The following is a 16,283-nucleotide window of genomic DNA, read 5'->3' on the forward strand; positions in this document are numbered from 1 at the left end:
ACAAATAAACTAAATTGTGCATAATTTAGTTAAAGCAGTTTGTTAATTGTTCAGGTGGGTTGCGAGCTCGCCGTTCATTTTTGCAACTTGTGTGATTATGTTGTGTTTTGGTTTTATGGCACGAGCGAGACAATAGAGTTTTTAAGGCAACAAACATAACAATTCAGCAAATGTTAGATAATATTAAATTATACACGTTTTGGTGGCTGAAGGCAAATAATGTTCATCTTGGCACAAACAACCACATGTGGTGGTCGAGCCTGTTTGTATGTTTGGGCATCGACTAAGCTTTCATTTCAATGTACTTCTGAGAACCGTAAAACTTTGTGATTTTGTCTTGCAGATCTTGTGCTAGGCAAGACTCTCTTTGATAGTTAATATATTCCATTTTTGCTCGTTAAAAAAAAATTTGATTGAAATATTTTAGTGTATTGTCCGGATTTTTATTAATGAAATAGTATAAACACGTTTTACTCAAAAAATTGATTATTTAAAAAAAATTGGCCAATAATAACACTGTAACGCGTCAAAAAAAAAAAAAAATGACACTGTGTAACTTACATGGTATGACATGTTTGTGATTGTGGGTTGAGCGAGTGAAGTGGCTATTTTGTCTCTCTGCCATGACAACGTAACCATGCATTGCACTCTCACTTCAACCTTTCTTCATCTTTCTCTTGTTAACCACATCAGGTATCTTCTCGTTCTCTCTTCTTTTTCATTTTTTTTATTGCCTCTAGAACATTTTTTTTTCTACTTTCTAGTTTTTCTTACATATATCATTTCATTACACATTTCATGAAAATGAAGAAAAAAATCAATCACAAAATGGGTTTATCTTAAATTATTGGCTTATTATCCAAGAACGTTTAGATGAGAAGACACATGTCTCTTCTAGCTTAATCAAGGTCCTGGTTCGATCCCTGGTTTGGCCATGCAGCAGCGTTAAAACTCTTAGGGAGAGTTTGCCGCCTATATGGGTCCGACAAGGCTCGAGAGATTAGTCTCTACAGTTGCGCGCAGAGGATACTCGATTTACACCAAATTATTGGTTTATTTATTTAGTTATAATTTTATTTGTGATATTAATGGCAAGTTTTCATTTTGATTTGTTTGTTTCCAACTTTTATGTCTCTTAATAGCTAGGGATGAAGCTTATGATTTTGGGCCAGCTTTGTTGTAGAATTTTGTGAAGGTTTGGAATTTAGGGTTGTTGGTCAAGTATATGTAGAAAGGGGAAATTGGTTTGGTAAAAGGATATAGTGAGTTGAAATGAGTGTAGTAGGGTTTGATATTGGAAATGAGAATTGTGTAATTGCTGCAGTGAAGCAAGGTGGGGTTGATGTTTTGTTGAATGGTGAATCAAACCGTGAAACCCCTGCAATCGTTTGCTTTGGAGAGAAGCAACGGTTTTTTGGGTCTGCTGGGGCTGCTTCTGCAATGATGCACCCGAAATCGACAGTATCTCAAGTCAAGAGACTAATAGGACGGAGATTTGATGACCCTAATGTTCAAAATGACCTAAAAAAGCTCCCTGTTGAAACTTCCGAAGGTCCAGAAGGGGGAATTTTGATCCACTTGGAATACTTAAAGGAGGATCATAAGTTTATGCCAGTTCAAATATTAACAATGCTCTTTGCTCATTTGAAGACTATAGCTGAAAATGATCTGGGGACCTCTGTTTCAGATTGTGTTATCGGAGTTCCATTATACTTCACTGACTTGCAGAGACGAGAATATCTCGATGCGGCAACAATTGTTGGGTTGAATCCTTTGAAGTTGATTCATGATTGCACTGCAATAGGTCTTGGTTATGGTGTTTACAAAACAGATTTTCCTGATGGAGATCCTATTTATGTTGCCTTTATTGACATTGGCCACTGTGATACTCAGGTCGCTATTGCAGAATTTCAAGCCACAAAAATGAAGATTCTTTCACATACTTTCGATAGTAGCTTAGGGGGTAGAGACTTTGATGAGGTTCTATTTAGACATTTCGCAGAAACATTTAAGGAACAGTACGACATTGATGTGTATTCTAACGACAGAGCTTGTAATAGGCTGCTTGCGGCGTGTGAGAAGTTGAAGAAAGTTTTGAGTGCAAATTTAGAGGCACCTCTTAACATCGAGTGTTTGATGGATGAAAAAGATGTTAGTGGATTTATCAAGAGGGAAGAATTCGAGAATTTGGCTTCAGGGTTATTGGAGAGAATTTCTATTCCTTGCAATAGAGCATTGGCTGACGCGGGCTTGAGCGTTGATAAGATTGATTCTGTCGAGTTAGTTGGTTCAGGTTCAAGAATTCCAGCTATAACTAGATTATTAACCTCTCTATTTGAGAAAGAACTCAGCCGAACGCTGAATGCAAGCGAATGTGTAGCTCGCGGTTGTGCTCTTCAATGTGCAATGCTCAATCCTGTTTCCCGTTTCAAAGAATACGAGGTTTGAACTTTGATGCTGAAACAAAGCACTGATCTTATCCTATCTATAATCCATATGTTGGTTTGTATTGTTATACATAAAATTAATGTAATTTCTCTTATTTATTCAGGTCGAGGATTCGACTCCTTTTTCTATTGGACTTTCCTCGGACGAAGGTCCAATTTGTGAAAAATCAAATGGTATACTTTTCCCAAAAGGTGAACCAATTCCAAGTTCTAAAACTATTACGTTACAGGGCAGTAATTTGCTTCGTTTGGAAGCTTTCTATCCTATTCTACATGAATTACCAATGGGGATATCTCCTAAAATTAGTTCCTACACGGTAGGTGTTCTTTAGAACTTGTGAAAGGCATGCAGTGTCGCCTCTGAGTTTTTTTGTCGTCTTAAACTTCACTTTTTAGTACTCAAAGACTCCTATATGATTATGCATTTGTTTGCCACTTCTATTCAGATTGGTCCTATACATGAATCCGATGGAAGTAAGGCAGGAGTTGAAGTTATATTTCAACTAAATCTGAACGGCATTGTCAATATCGAATCATCTACAGTAAGTAAGAAGCCTAATTTTAATCTCTCAATATTACATTATCAGTTTTCTAAGATATCTAGTGATGTACATGAACCTTTAATTTATCTTCAGTTGATCGAGGATCATGTGGAAGATTCTGTTACAACGCGTGATAATCATTCAAATTCTGACGCAATGGATGTTGAGCCCATTTCCGAGACAGATCAAAATGTCAATGAACATAGTATCAATCAGAAGAGTGAACCTCCACATAGTTCTGTAAGTACTTTGTTGATGAACACCTATCTTTAACGCAACATAACGGAATATATCGAATGTTAGAGATTTCTTGCAAATCATCCTTCAAAATGAAAAATCATATAGCTAAACTTTATCTGATCATTTTTAATGTTGAATCTTATGACATGTCTCTCGGTCTATCACGATTGATTTTAAATATCTGTGATAATCGTATATGTATATTTTTATCTTGTTGAGATTGTTTTGATTGCAGATATGATTCATGTTGGTGATTTGAGTAAATAAAGTGTTATGTTACTATCATGCCTTTTTACAGTCTGATGGTACAGGAAAAGATAAAGCTAACAGAAGGCTTAATTTACCAGTGAGTGAGACCATCTTCGGTGGAATGACCGGTGCTGAACTCGTGGAAGCACGAGAAAAAGAACGTCAGTTAATCCAGCAGGATGTAGCAATGGAGTTAACCAAAAACAAGAGGAACACTTTGGAGTCATTCGTCTATGACACGAGGAATAAGGTATAGGGTTCATCAGCTTAATAAGATGCAGACATGGTTTTATCACACACTTCATATCTAGCTTTATGTGTGTATGTTCTATCTTTACCGACTGACCGGCGTTTAATAATTTGTGCATTTGTGAATAGCTCTTAAACGAATACCGTAATTTTGCAAGTGAACAAGAGAAGGATGAAATATCCAGGAACCTCGAAGAGACTGAGAAATGGCTTTATAATGAAGGAAATGAAGAAACATTACATACTTATTTTGAAAAACTCGAAGATCTAAAACAGGTTATATTTTCTTCTCTCATCTTCATGTTTCCTACCCTATACTTCTTGTTAACATTCTCTGCCTTATATAGCTGGTGGATCCAGTCGACAACCGGTACAAAGACGAAGAAGCAAGAGTGCAATCTACAAGAGAATTATTAGGTAGCATCGTTGAGCATCGCATGTTTTTTCCAGATGAGATTCCACCTGAAACTAAAGAGAAGGTACAATAACAAATAGGTGAAATAAAGCTCTTAATATCAGTTTTCAATTAACAACTTTCATGTTTTAGATCATCGAAGAGTGTAACAAAGCAGAAAAATGGCTAAGAGACAAGAGGCAACATCAAGATGCTTTGCCTAAGTGCGCTGATCCAGTATTTTGGTCAAGGGACATCGATAGCAGGACACGAGAATTAAACTTGTATGATTTTACCTTCTTTTTTTCCCCTTTGTCATAAGTGCATAATTGTGAGGTGTTATGATGATAATTCACTTGGTTCTGAAGCAGTGTTCATCTGATGCAATTAGTGTTGTCAAATAGAGGCTATCACGGCGCTATAGCATAGCGCAATTTGAACAAATTGTTGTCAAATAGCCGTGTTATAGCACTGTAACGGACCTGGACTCTATGCAGTCACAAATCAATGGTTGTATGCAGTCAGCAACTTTAGGATCATCTGATCAAGATTAAACAATCGTGATTTGATAATGAAAATATAATATTAAACAAAAAATTAAAAACTGTTTAAATAGGAATCGTCCAATATTAATCGGACAGTCCATCACATGACTGCAGCCGACTGCACGAAGCTGTGACCGCACCGCACTGAATCCAAATCGCACTGTAACGTAGCAGACTTTGAACAAATTGTTATTTTCCACAATCTGTGATTGACAACACTGATTTAATGAACACTTTAATCATTATATCCATGGACTTTATCTCTAGGGCAAGTCTAATGAATGTGTTCTATTTTATTGGTGTTAGAGCATGCCAAAAGATATTGGGAACAAAGGGTTCTACAGTTCCAGCTCCAGCTCCAACTCCAGCTCCAGCTCCAGCTCCAGCTCCAGTTCCAGTTCCAGTTCCAGTTCCAGCTCCAGCTCCAGATCCAGCTCCAGCTCCAGCTCCAGCTCCAGCTCCAGATCCAGCTCCAGCTCCAGTTCCAGAAGACAAAGAGTAAGACAAGCAGAATACTTCTAAGCATCGATGAAGACAATGATGATGTGATGTCATGTGAACTGAACTTTTCATTAGCTGTTAACTTCAGACAAATGTATATTTTCGTTCTTTTGACACTTTTACCCTGTTTGTGGAGTTGAGAAAGATAAATCTTAACATTTTCGTGATCAATATCATTTTCTTGTACATTCTCATCATTACTTATCGAATGAATGTTAATAGAAGCATTGTGATTTTTATCAGAGACAATTGTGTCAACAAAAATTATACAAAGTTTATATCTCAATCGCGTCACCTCCAACTTTTTCATTCTTAATTTCCATGTGATAATACTGTCTTTAAAAATGCAATATACATACAATAGCAACAAATTAGATTAGAAGAATCGAGCAAACAAAATCAAGAATCAGTGAATAATTTTTTCAGAATAAGAAATCAATGTAGAAGAAGAACAAATTCATTTTTAACAACATAGAAGATTAAAAACTTAGTACCAGACAGGAAATCATTAAGTTTGCAATTGCTTGTGCTGCAAGTTTTCTTGCACTATTTGCTTTAGCCTCAAGCATGTTGATAAGTACCAAGTTGTTTTACTGATTGATGTAAATTTTGATACAAAAATGAATCATCTAAAAATTTTGAGGCAGACTGAGAACTTGAAGGGAGATATAATGAGTCACTCCCGTGTGCTAATACATGTTATCCCACTATGGGTATGCTGCCGGTAGATCTATATCAGGAGCATCTTGAACGTTTATTGGTAGACGGTATATGGTTCAACTGCTAAATGACCACCGCGAGACAAATCTATTAGAGGATGTATGTTGGTACTCTAGATGGTCCGATGGATCAAATGGGGTTCTCGGATCATGGTCTCACACATACTAGATTGTGTGCTTTGACAGTTTGATTATGTGCAGACTATCCGCAAGGATCCAACCATATCAACTCCTCCTCTATTGTCTCAGGATGAGGTAGATCTAACTTATACATAGTATCTGAAGCTCTTGTGTGGTTACCACATTGTACACTAGAAGGAAATTCTCCTAGACCAGCTCATGTAGAAGTACAAGGGAGAGGAGGAAGTTGAGGCCAAACTGCAGTTGTTGGAAACATGGTCATGGCGATGATTTTAAGGAGGGATTTATATAGATGTCCATTTTATAAGTTTTCAGATGTGCATTTTAATATTTTATTAGTTTTACAACAAATGGATTGGTCACATCTGAAAAACTTAATAGCATCGGATTTTCTTTTTGAGAATCTTACATAGTCGTAAGTTGTAATTGATATGACCGACTCAACACTAAACAAGGCCTAAACTAATGAGTTTATGGCGTATGAAGGACTTTTTTTTAGTAATAATTTTTAATTTTATCTTTTAGAGTTCTAAATTAAGCTCTTGCTTGAGTTGCCTTACCCTTGAACCGGTCCGGTAACTAATTGAGAAATGCTAATGAATAGACCCAAGACACTTCTTGAAGATCTAGTAAATTTTATTAAAATGTGTGAAATTGAAATTAAAATTTATAATTTTTTAAATAAATAATTTTTGTCTAAATTGTACTTTTAACTCCTAACTTTAACAAACTTACGTTATTTTGTTCCCTAACTTTTATAATTGCACTTTTGGCTCTAACTTTAGCACATTTTGCAAAATGGTGATCCCACTGATTTTGACCTAGCCAACACACACATGAACAATGACTTATATGTTACGTCAATGTGTCTTTGCCACATGTATTTATTAAAACAAAAATTAATTTTTTTAATACTTGCGTGCGTGGAAAGATACATTAACGTGACATATTAATCATTGTTCATATGTGCGTTGACTCGGTAATGGAGACTGTCTTTTTTCAAAAGGGTTTAAAGTAAAAGTTAAGAGGTGAAAATTTGAGGTTTCTAAAAATTAAAGGGGTGTATTGAATTAAGATTTCAAAGGATTTTAAAAGATTTTTTTATGTTAAAAAAGTTTAGTGGTATTTAATCAATACTTTTATAAAAGTCAAATAAATCTTTTGGTATTCAATTAAGACAATCAAGATTTTTTTTTAGGGCAACAAAATCTGTTGGTATTCAATTAAGATTTCTTACCACTTTTAAAATGTCTATTGGTATTCAAAAGTCTATGGATTTTGATAGATTTTTTCATGTAATGGATTTTGATAACTTTTTATTTAAAAATACACGTAAAACATTCATCCAACAATCTCACTCAAATCATTGAGACTTTTTATAATCTTTCAAGACTTTTTTTTCTTCTGCCAGCAAGACTACTATCATGTTCTTTCTCCAAATTATTTTACGGCAATTCTGTCTCTAAATTTTTTGATCATTGTTCATCTATATGCCCAGATTAAAACAAAAGTATCACATAAACGGTAACAAATATTTCATTATAGGACATGATTCGTTAAGAATCATTCATAAGATTGAAATTAAAAAATTGTATGCAACATCTTACTGCAAAAAGAGTTTGTAAACTGATCGATTCATTGTATAAGAGAAATACCGAATTGACATATATTGTTAATGGGTATTTTTCTGTTTATTTATATCACCGGATGATTATGCCTAATTAGGTGATTTTTGTTATGGGTCATGCTAACCGGTGCCCCCGGGGCACTGGTTAAGGAAACCAAAAAAAGAAATTTTAAAATTAAAAATAACATTGTTTACACTTTCGAGACGTTGACTGCACAAACTCCAATGTAGTATTACTATATTTGGTTCCTTAAAGAGTGCCCGGGGGCACTATTTAGCATTTTCCTTTTGTTATTAGGTGATTTTTGTATTGTTTTTTGGTCGAACTATGGTTGTATGTTGGTTTTGGGTTTGTCACTTTTCAACTAATAATTTTCTTTTGGGTGTTAACTTTTGCAATTTTCTTTTGATGTAATGATCTTCTTGTTCTACTTCTTTTTCCAGCATGCTTCCTTATTCTAGCCAATGAATCAAATTTTGTTTTTTTTTACGTTTTTTTATATTCATTCTTTTTTTACCTATAGAAAAAAGTTTATTTTTAGAAACTTTATAAATCTTAGAAATCCTTAAAGTTTTTTGAAATCTTAAAAATTTGTGCAATAAATCCATCAAAATTTAAATTGAAAAATCTAGATTGTAAAAAGTCTTTCAAAAAAGTCTTAAAAGTAATTACAATCCCATAAAATCTTTTAAAATCTTCAAGATTTTTTTATTAAAAAAGTCTTACAAAATCTCAATCCAATATACCCCCTAAAAGTTGATTTTTTTTTTTTTTAATTTAAACCCCGGAAGAGAAAAAGGTCTCTCAAGTCTCCACTCATATTTTTGACCTGACGGTTTCGTTTCGTCTCACGTGATCACGTTTGGCTTCTCGCGGCTCTTATGTGAGTTTCTTTTGGTTCAGCAATTTCTGGTTTTCTGAATTTAACATGAATCAATGCATACTATTTACGTTTTGTATATTTCCGTTTTACCACGAGCACTGTTTTGTTATGCAAAACCTAACATATTGTCACACAATTATTAGCGTGTATACGGTGACCGATCAGAAATTTTTTAACGACATTAAATACCTAAATTTGTAGCATAAAATATATACTGTCAATTTATATTTTTATAGATGGATCCAATTTTATAATTTCATATTCATCAAGTGCTTAAGAATTAGAAGTGAGAGTTTTGTGAATTTTACTTTCTTTTGAGGAAAAAATCTGATCAATTACTTATTATTAGATTTTTTTGATCAACTTAAAAATATGTTCAAATCATACACGTGCACTATATATATATATATAGATCTCGCATCATATGCAATAATCTCAATTAAACACTATCAAATATTCTACAATGGTTCCTCACTCTTTCAAACTTTATTGATATTTGTCTTTTAAAGAGTATGTTATACATAGACTAAATGGATAGTAAATAGATTTTTTCAAATATTAAAGAGTATGTTATAGACTAAATTTAAACTATTTTCAATTAGTAATAGATGAATGTGGAACTAATTAATTAATATATCAACAATCAAAATATACTAATATTAGTATTAAAAAAAATTCTCCAAAGGTTGTGCAGGCCATGTGCCCACACAACCTTGTCCTCCGTCCCTGCGTGTATACCAGAAACAAACAATTTCGTTATTTTCATTCATTCATTCATGGTATGCGATTTCTGGTCTTCATGCACCAAATTTCTCGTTCAATTTGTTTAAAATAATATATCAATCATGATTAGTTCAACCGGTTAAGCTAGTAGAGTTAAGGGTTAAGGAGTTGGAGATCCAAGGTAAGTCCTAGTAAGGAGAAAAACTAACATAACATTGTAATATAGTAACAATTTGCCATTCAAAAAAATAATAAAAATCATGGTATGGTTAGTGATTTGTTCGAATTCTGACAGGCTACCCATTTTGCACGGACACTGTGTTTCGCAGTGTACGAAACTCTAATGACACTCGTACGACACGTGTCGGATAACTCATATAGGTGTCCCCATAGTAGTTAATCCCGAATCCCGGAGCGGAGCGGCCAGCCCCAAAACTGGGATAGCGGCATCCCGGGGAGCGGGATGGCCGGGATGCCGCTATTATTTTTTATTTATTTATAAATTACATAAATAATACTATAAACATATAATTAATGTAAAATTAAACAAACATCTCAAAATCCATAAAACATTCATAAATTAAAAATTAAAAACACAAATCTCAAGTCTACAACACCTTCTTCATCTTTGTCAAAAAAAAAAAAAAACACCTTCTTCATCATAAAGTAACTAAAAATTACCAACAAAAGTCAAGCAAAATAAATAAGCAAAAGTCAAGTCTCCAACACTTAGATTAATAAAGTAACTAAAAATTAAAACTCGAGTTCATCATCAAAGTCTAAGTCTAATCATCCGAGGTTGAAGAAGAAACAACAGATGAAGGTTGAAGAAGAAACAGCAGATGAAGGTTGAAGAAGTTTGGGTCTTGAGAGTGAGAGAAGATAGTACGATAGCGTGAGAGAAAGAATGAATTGCGGCTAGGGTTTAGTTAGGAGTAAGTAACAGTTTTAGAGGTAAAAAACCAATTTTACCCTTACTAAAATGAGTGAGATTTCAAAAATGGCCTTTAAAACCCATGAAAACAAAATCTCAATCCTAACCCGGGATGGCAACCCGGGACCCGCTCTGCTCCGGTCCACCGGGAACCTGCTGGGATCCCACCGAGAAGCTTAGCTGCGCCGCTCCATCCCATCCCGTCCCGGCAGAGCTCCGCTCCGCTCTGCTCCACCGGGATCCCACTGGGATCGCCCGGGATTGACTACCATGTGTCCCAAAAAAATTCCCTTACTCTGACACTCCTGCATGGGTGTCTGTAAGTGTAAGACACTCGTACGACACATATGTCTTTGCTTCTACTTTTCTTAGACATATATGTGGTTCTAAATGTTTTGGACTTAGATCAAATAATCCTGAAATGAATTCATGCCTATAGTCAAATTTATATGTTGATGGCACCATTTAATTTCAGATGCTTCTTTTATGTCAATATCTCAATTGCAGTTGGTTTAAAAGACTATGGACCGCCTCAAATCTAGGATACCTAGGATACCATATGACCAGATGTTCCCTTACTTGATTTACAATCGCCCAGACAAAGCCAGTGAACTTCAAGCATTATTCGACAAATATAAGGTATGTTACCCCCAAACCGGTTTCACTCTCATTTCTTTTTTCCTCTCTTTTGTGTTAAAAACTATTTAAGTTTGTGGTGCAAGGCTTTGCCATATTACCAACTTTTTTGTGTCATTTGTTCTAGAGAGATGAAATACCAGAGTGTGATTTTTTAAGGCTTTTGCTAGAGATTGTGGGGGATAATCAACTAGTTTTATCAGCAGCAATACAGATGAAAAAGGTAGAGTAGATGGTTTATGCAGTGTTGCTTATGATTTTTCTATAAGGCAGTTGAATATTCATTTAATGTTTATTTTAAGAACCGCTTTTTTCCCTTGTAGAAAAGAATTCTACCTGTCACAGTCAATGATCAGTCTAGAACCCAACTCAATTTTACGATGCCTGTGGTGTCATATGACCAGATGTTCCTTTTCTTGTTTCCCAAAATTCACAAAGACAAAGCCGATGAAATTCAAGCTTTATTCAACAAATATAAGGTCTGTTACACCCAAACCGGTTTCACTATCATTTCTTTTCCCTCTCTTCTTTGTTAAAAATTATTTAAGTTTGTGGTGCAAGGCTTTGCCATATTACTAACTTTTTTGTCTCATTTGTTCTAGAGAGGTGAAATACCCGAGTTTGATTTTGTATCGCTTATGAAAGGCATTGCGGGAGAGGAGAAGCTTAGATCAGCAGAAGCAAAACTGAAACAATGGGTAGGTCGAGTAGATGGTTTATTCAGTGTTGCTAATGATTTTTCTATAAGACAGTTGAATATTCATTTCATGTTTATGTTATGAACAACTTTTTTCCCTTGCAGAAAAGATATCTACCAGTCACAGTCAATGAACAGCCTAGAACCCAAATCAATTTTACAATGCCTGTGGTGCCATATGACCAGATGTTCCCTTTCTTGTTTCACGAAATTGACCAAGACAAAGCCGGTGAACTTAAAGATTTATTTGACAAATATAAGGTCTGTTACCCCCAAACCGGTTTCACTATAATGTTTTTTCCCATCTCTTCTGTGTTAAAAATTATTTAAGTTTGCGGTGTAAGGTTTTTCCATATTACTAACTCTTTTGTGTCATTTGTTCTAGAGAAATGAAATACCCAGAAATACTTTTTACTCGCTTATGAAAGACATTGTGGGGGAGGAGCTGCTTTTATCAGCATCAGAAAAACTGCAACAGGTCAATGAACTGTTTAGAACCCAAATCAGTTTTAGTTTGCCTGTGGTGCCATATGACCAGATGTTCCCTTTCTTGTTTCCCGAAATTCACAAAGACGAAGCCAATGAAATTCAAGCTTCATTCGACAAATATAAGGTCTGTTAACTCCAAACTGGTTTTACTATCATTTCCTTTTCCCTCTCTTCTGTGTTAAAAATTATTTAGTGCAAGGCTTTGCCATATTACTAACTCTTTTGTGCCATTTGTTCTAGAGAGGTGAAATACCCAAGTATGATTTTGTATCGCTTATGAAAGGCATTGCAGGAGAGGAGAAGTTTAGATCAGCAGAAGCAAAACTGAAACAACAGGTAGGTCGAGTAGATGGTTTAAGCAGTGTTACCGATGATTTTTCTATAAGGCAATTCAATATTGTTGATAGTGAAGAATTGAAGGATTAGGAAAGTTGCTTGTGCAGCAAGCCAACTGTCAAATTGTGTTAGTTAGTTTCTCAAGTTGTTAGAGGTAGTTACAACTTGTTAGAGTTGGTTAGTAGTTTAACATGCTTGTATATAAACATATCCATAGCCATTGTTGCACAATTTGAGAAACTAACTAACACAATTTGACAGTTGGCTTGTTGCACAAGCAACTGTCCCAATCCTTCAATTCTTCACTATCAACATTAAGAACTATATTTTTCCCTTGTAGAACAGAAATCTGCTGGTCCCAGTCAACGAACAGCCTGAAACCCAAATCAATTCCAGTGAACAGGTGTTGCCATTTGACCAGCTGTTTTGTTTCTTGATTTCCCATATTAACCCAGACAAAGCCATTGGACTTCAAACTTTATTTGATAATTATAAGGTATGCTACCCCCAAACCGGTTTTACCATCATTTCTTTTTCCATCTCTTCTGTGTTAAAAATTATTTAAGTTTGTGGGGCAAGCGTGCAAGGCTTCGCCATAATACTAACTTTTTGTGTCATTTGTTCTAGAGAGGTGAAATAGGCGAGCATACTTTTGTTCCTTTAATGAAAGGCATTTTGGGGGACCAGATGCTTAGATCAGTAACAGCAAAAGTGAAACAAAAGGTAGGTAAATTAGATGATTTATGCGGCGTTGCTGATGATTTTTCTATAAGGCAATTCAATATAGATTTCAAGGTTATGTTAAGAACTATAATTTTTCCCTTGTAGAAAAGAAATCTGCTGGTCCCAGTCAACAAACAGCCTAGAACCGAAATCAATTCCGATGAACTGGTGTTGCCATTTTACCAGCTGTTCCCTTTGTTGATTTCCCATATTGACCCAGACAAAGCCATTGAACTTGAAGCTTTTTTTGACAAATATAAGGTCAGTTACCCCCCCCCCCCAAAAAAAACTAGTTTTACTGTCATTTCTTTTTCCCTCTCTTATGTGCTACAAACTATTTAATTTTGTGGTGCAAGGCTTTGCCATATTACTAACTTTTGTATGTCCTTTGTTCCAGAGAGGTGAAATAGCTGAGCATACTTTTGAAGCGCTTATGAAAGGCATTTTGGGGGAGCAGATGCTTATATTAGCAACAGCAAAACTGAAACAACAGGTAGGTAGAGTAGATGGTTTATGCATTGTTGCTGATGATTTTTCTATACGGCCATTGAATAGTGATTTCAAGGTTATGCTAAGAACTATTATTTTTTTTTCCCCTGTAGAAAATAACCAACGCAGGTTCTTCTGGCACATCTCTCTTAAGTACGAATGCTGCTATAAACCATTCTCATAATACTTGTGTTTGAGCAGGGTGTGTAGGTGTTATTTATTCCACATTAACCTTATTAAAGTGTTGTTGGTATGTGTGTGATTTTAAGATAGCAAGTTGTGAGTTGGCTAAATGTTGATGGATTTTGTCAGCTTCATTTTACCTTGTTCTTTGCTCCTACTTATTATGTGAAAATGTGATTTAGTCATGCAATTTATTAGAATGGATTTCAAAGTTCATGAACCTGATTGGTTTATCTGTCATGAGTTTGTGAACCTGATATTGAAGTTCATGAACCATATATATGTAGTATTCAAATAATCTTTACATAATTGAATTCTAGATCATGCATCCATGTTTACCAGATTCATTAATGTTAAGCATTTGAGTTACTTGTCACAGAGTCAGCAAGAGGACCTTACTAGAATCAATAAATGTTGTAGAAATTCAAAATGGACTATCTATAAACAATAAATCTTTTTGTGATCTTCTTCCTAGCGTATCAAGAATTTCAAAAAGCAACTTTATGTTATGTATTTCTTCTTTTCTTGGACATTAACTTCTCAAAACCTTCATTGCACTTAGAAGGAACAACAACAACAACCTCAACCTCGTGATTCTTTGAATCAAGGATACTTCTATTTTTTCTTGGTTATATTCTTTGAATCATTGTTGCATTCTGAAACAGCAGCATACTCCTGGTTATTTGAACCATCAACTTTGAATTGATTAGCTAAAGACTCAATTAGTAATAACTTTTCAACCATCAAACCATCATAACCATCACGTCCGTTAATATTCTAGACTAGAAACAAAATGGCCATGTGTTTTTTTTGAATTTAATGGTAGTTAGTTTTATTATATTTTGGTTTAATTTAGCAAGTTATTATATTTTGGTTTAATTTAGTAAGTTGTTAGTGTAAAATATTGTGAAAAAGTGTTAAAAAATAAACAAGTTATATAATAAGAGAGAGATATATAATAAGAAGAAAACAATAAACAAGTTGGTTTCACATAGTTGTCCAAGATAGTAGAAGTAGTACAAGCCACAAGTGGAAATTGTAGGAGCAATAGTCCAAGAATCATTGGCTGCATGGCTACAACAACATTACCCTTAGTCACTGAAGAAGTATGATTTCTATTCTCTCTTCGACAGTTAAACACTTATCTCAAAAACTTTATCACTTTTGTAATGTATCTCAGTAGAAGTATGATTTCAATAATATCACTTTCAGCGAATTGCATGCAGACATAGCAGAGACACAAAAGTCACAAACTATGAAGACGGACACTCTTTGGATTATGCGTGTCTCAGTGTCAGACACATGTCTGTATCGGACACTAACACTTATAATTACATCGAATACCATTTTCCCAAATTATTATCGATATCAACATGTCAGTATCCGTGTCGTGTCTGATGTCCGTGTCGTGTTTGTGCTTCATTGTTCACAAACCATGAAACCCCTGCAATCGTTTGCTTCGGAGAGAAGCAACGGTTTTTTGGGTCTGCAGTCTGCTGGTGCTGCTTCTGCTATGATGCACCCGAAATCGACGGTATCTCAAGTCAAGAGACTAATAGGATGGAGATTTGATGACCCTGATGTTCAATATGACCTAAAAATGCTCTCTGTAGAAACTTCCGAAGGTCCAGCTGGCGGCATTTTGATCCACTTGGAATACTTAAAGGAGGATCATAAGTTTATACCGGTTCAAATATTAATAATGCTCTTTGCTCATTTGAAGGCTATAGCTGAAAATGATCTGGGGACCACTGTTTCGGGTTGTGTTATCGGAGTTCCATTATACTTTACTGACTTGCAGAGACGGGAATATCTCGACGCGGCAACAATTGTTGGGTTGAATCTTTTGAAGTTGATTCATGATTGCACTGCAATAGGTCTAGGTTATGGAGTTTACAAAACAGATTTTCCTAATGGAGATCCTATTTATGTTTCCTTTATTGACATAGGCCACTGCGATACTCAGGTCGCTATTGCAGAATTTCAGGCCGTGAAAATGAAGATTCTTTCACATACTTTCGATAGTAGCTTAGGGGGTAGAGACTTTGATGAGGTTCTATTTAGACATTTCGCAGAAACATTTAAGGAACAGTACGACATTGATGTGTATTCTAATGACAGAGCTTGTAATAGACTGCTTGCGGCGTGTGAGAAGTTGAAGAAAGTTTTGAGTGCAAATTTAGAGGCACCTCTTAACATCGAGTGTTTGATAGATGAAAAAGATGCTAGTGGGTTTATCAAGAGGGAAGAATTAGAGAATTTGGCTTTAAGGTTATTGGAGAGAATTTCTATTGCTTGCAATAGAGCATTGGCTGATGCGGGCTTGAGCGTTGATAAGATTGATTCTGTCGATTTAGTTGGCTCAGGTTCAAAAATTCCAGCTATAACTATATTATTAACCTCTCTATTTGAGAAAGAACTCATCCGAACACTGAATTCAAGCGAATGTGTAGCTCGCGGTTGTGCTCTTCAATGTGCAATGCTCAGTCTTGTTTCCCGTTTCAAAGAATACGAGGTTTGAACTTTGATAATGAA

At 35.1% G+C, this 16,283-nt stretch overlaps 3 protein-coding genes and 1 pseudogene across 3 annotated transcripts; all 4 read left to right on the plus strand.

Annotated features, from left to right (window-relative positions):
- Positions 1 to 1,272: 1,272 nt before the first annotated feature.
- LOC123920525 (heat shock 70 kDa protein 16-like) lies at positions 1,273 to 5,251 on the plus strand. The gene is made up of 9 exons (XM_045972789.1): positions 1,273 to 2,442; positions 2,552 to 2,764; positions 2,894 to 3,229; positions 3,528 to 3,728; positions 3,857 to 4,003; positions 4,075 to 4,206; positions 4,275 to 4,405; positions 4,973 to 5,014; positions 5,150 to 5,251. The coding sequence occupies exons 1-9, from the start codon at positions 1,273 to 1,275 to the stop codon at positions 5,166 to 5,168; spliced, it is 2,391 nt and encodes a 796-aa protein (XP_045828745.1). The 3' UTR covers positions 5,169 to 5,251.
- Positions 5,252 to 10,634: 5,383 nt separating this feature from the next.
- LOC123920487 lies at positions 10,635 to 11,613 on the plus strand. Its single transcript, XM_045972751.1, has 4 exons — positions 10,635 to 10,834; positions 10,959 to 11,054; positions 11,155 to 11,310; positions 11,434 to 11,613. Exons 1-4 carry the CDS (start codon positions 10,718 to 10,720, stop codon positions 11,611 to 11,613), a joined length of 549 nt encoding a protein of 182 aa, XP_045828707.1. The 5' UTR covers positions 10,635 to 10,717.
- A 23-nt stretch (positions 11,614 to 11,636) lies between these two features.
- Positions 11,637 to 14,095, plus strand: LOC123920532. Its single transcript, XM_045972805.1, has 8 exons — positions 11,637 to 11,789; positions 11,914 to 12,141; positions 12,258 to 12,353; positions 12,694 to 12,849; positions 12,981 to 13,076; positions 13,182 to 13,337; positions 13,474 to 13,569; positions 13,679 to 14,095. Exons 1-8 carry the CDS (start codon positions 11,691 to 11,693, stop codon positions 13,760 to 13,762), a joined length of 1,011 nt encoding a protein of 336 aa, XP_045828761.1. The 5' UTR covers positions 11,637 to 11,690; the 3' UTR covers positions 13,763 to 14,095.
- A 1,066-nt stretch (positions 14,096 to 15,161) lies between these two features.
- LOC123920488 overlaps positions 15,162 to 16,283 on the plus strand; it is a 42,120-nt pseudogene continuing 40,998 nt past the window's right edge.

Source organism: Trifolium pratense, linkage group LG4 (assembly GCF_020283565.1).
Source record: "Trifolium pratense cultivar HEN17-A07 linkage group LG4, ARS_RC_1.1, whole genome shotgun sequence".
NCBI lineage: Eukaryota > Viridiplantae > Streptophyta > Magnoliopsida > Fabales > Fabaceae > Trifolium > Trifolium pratense.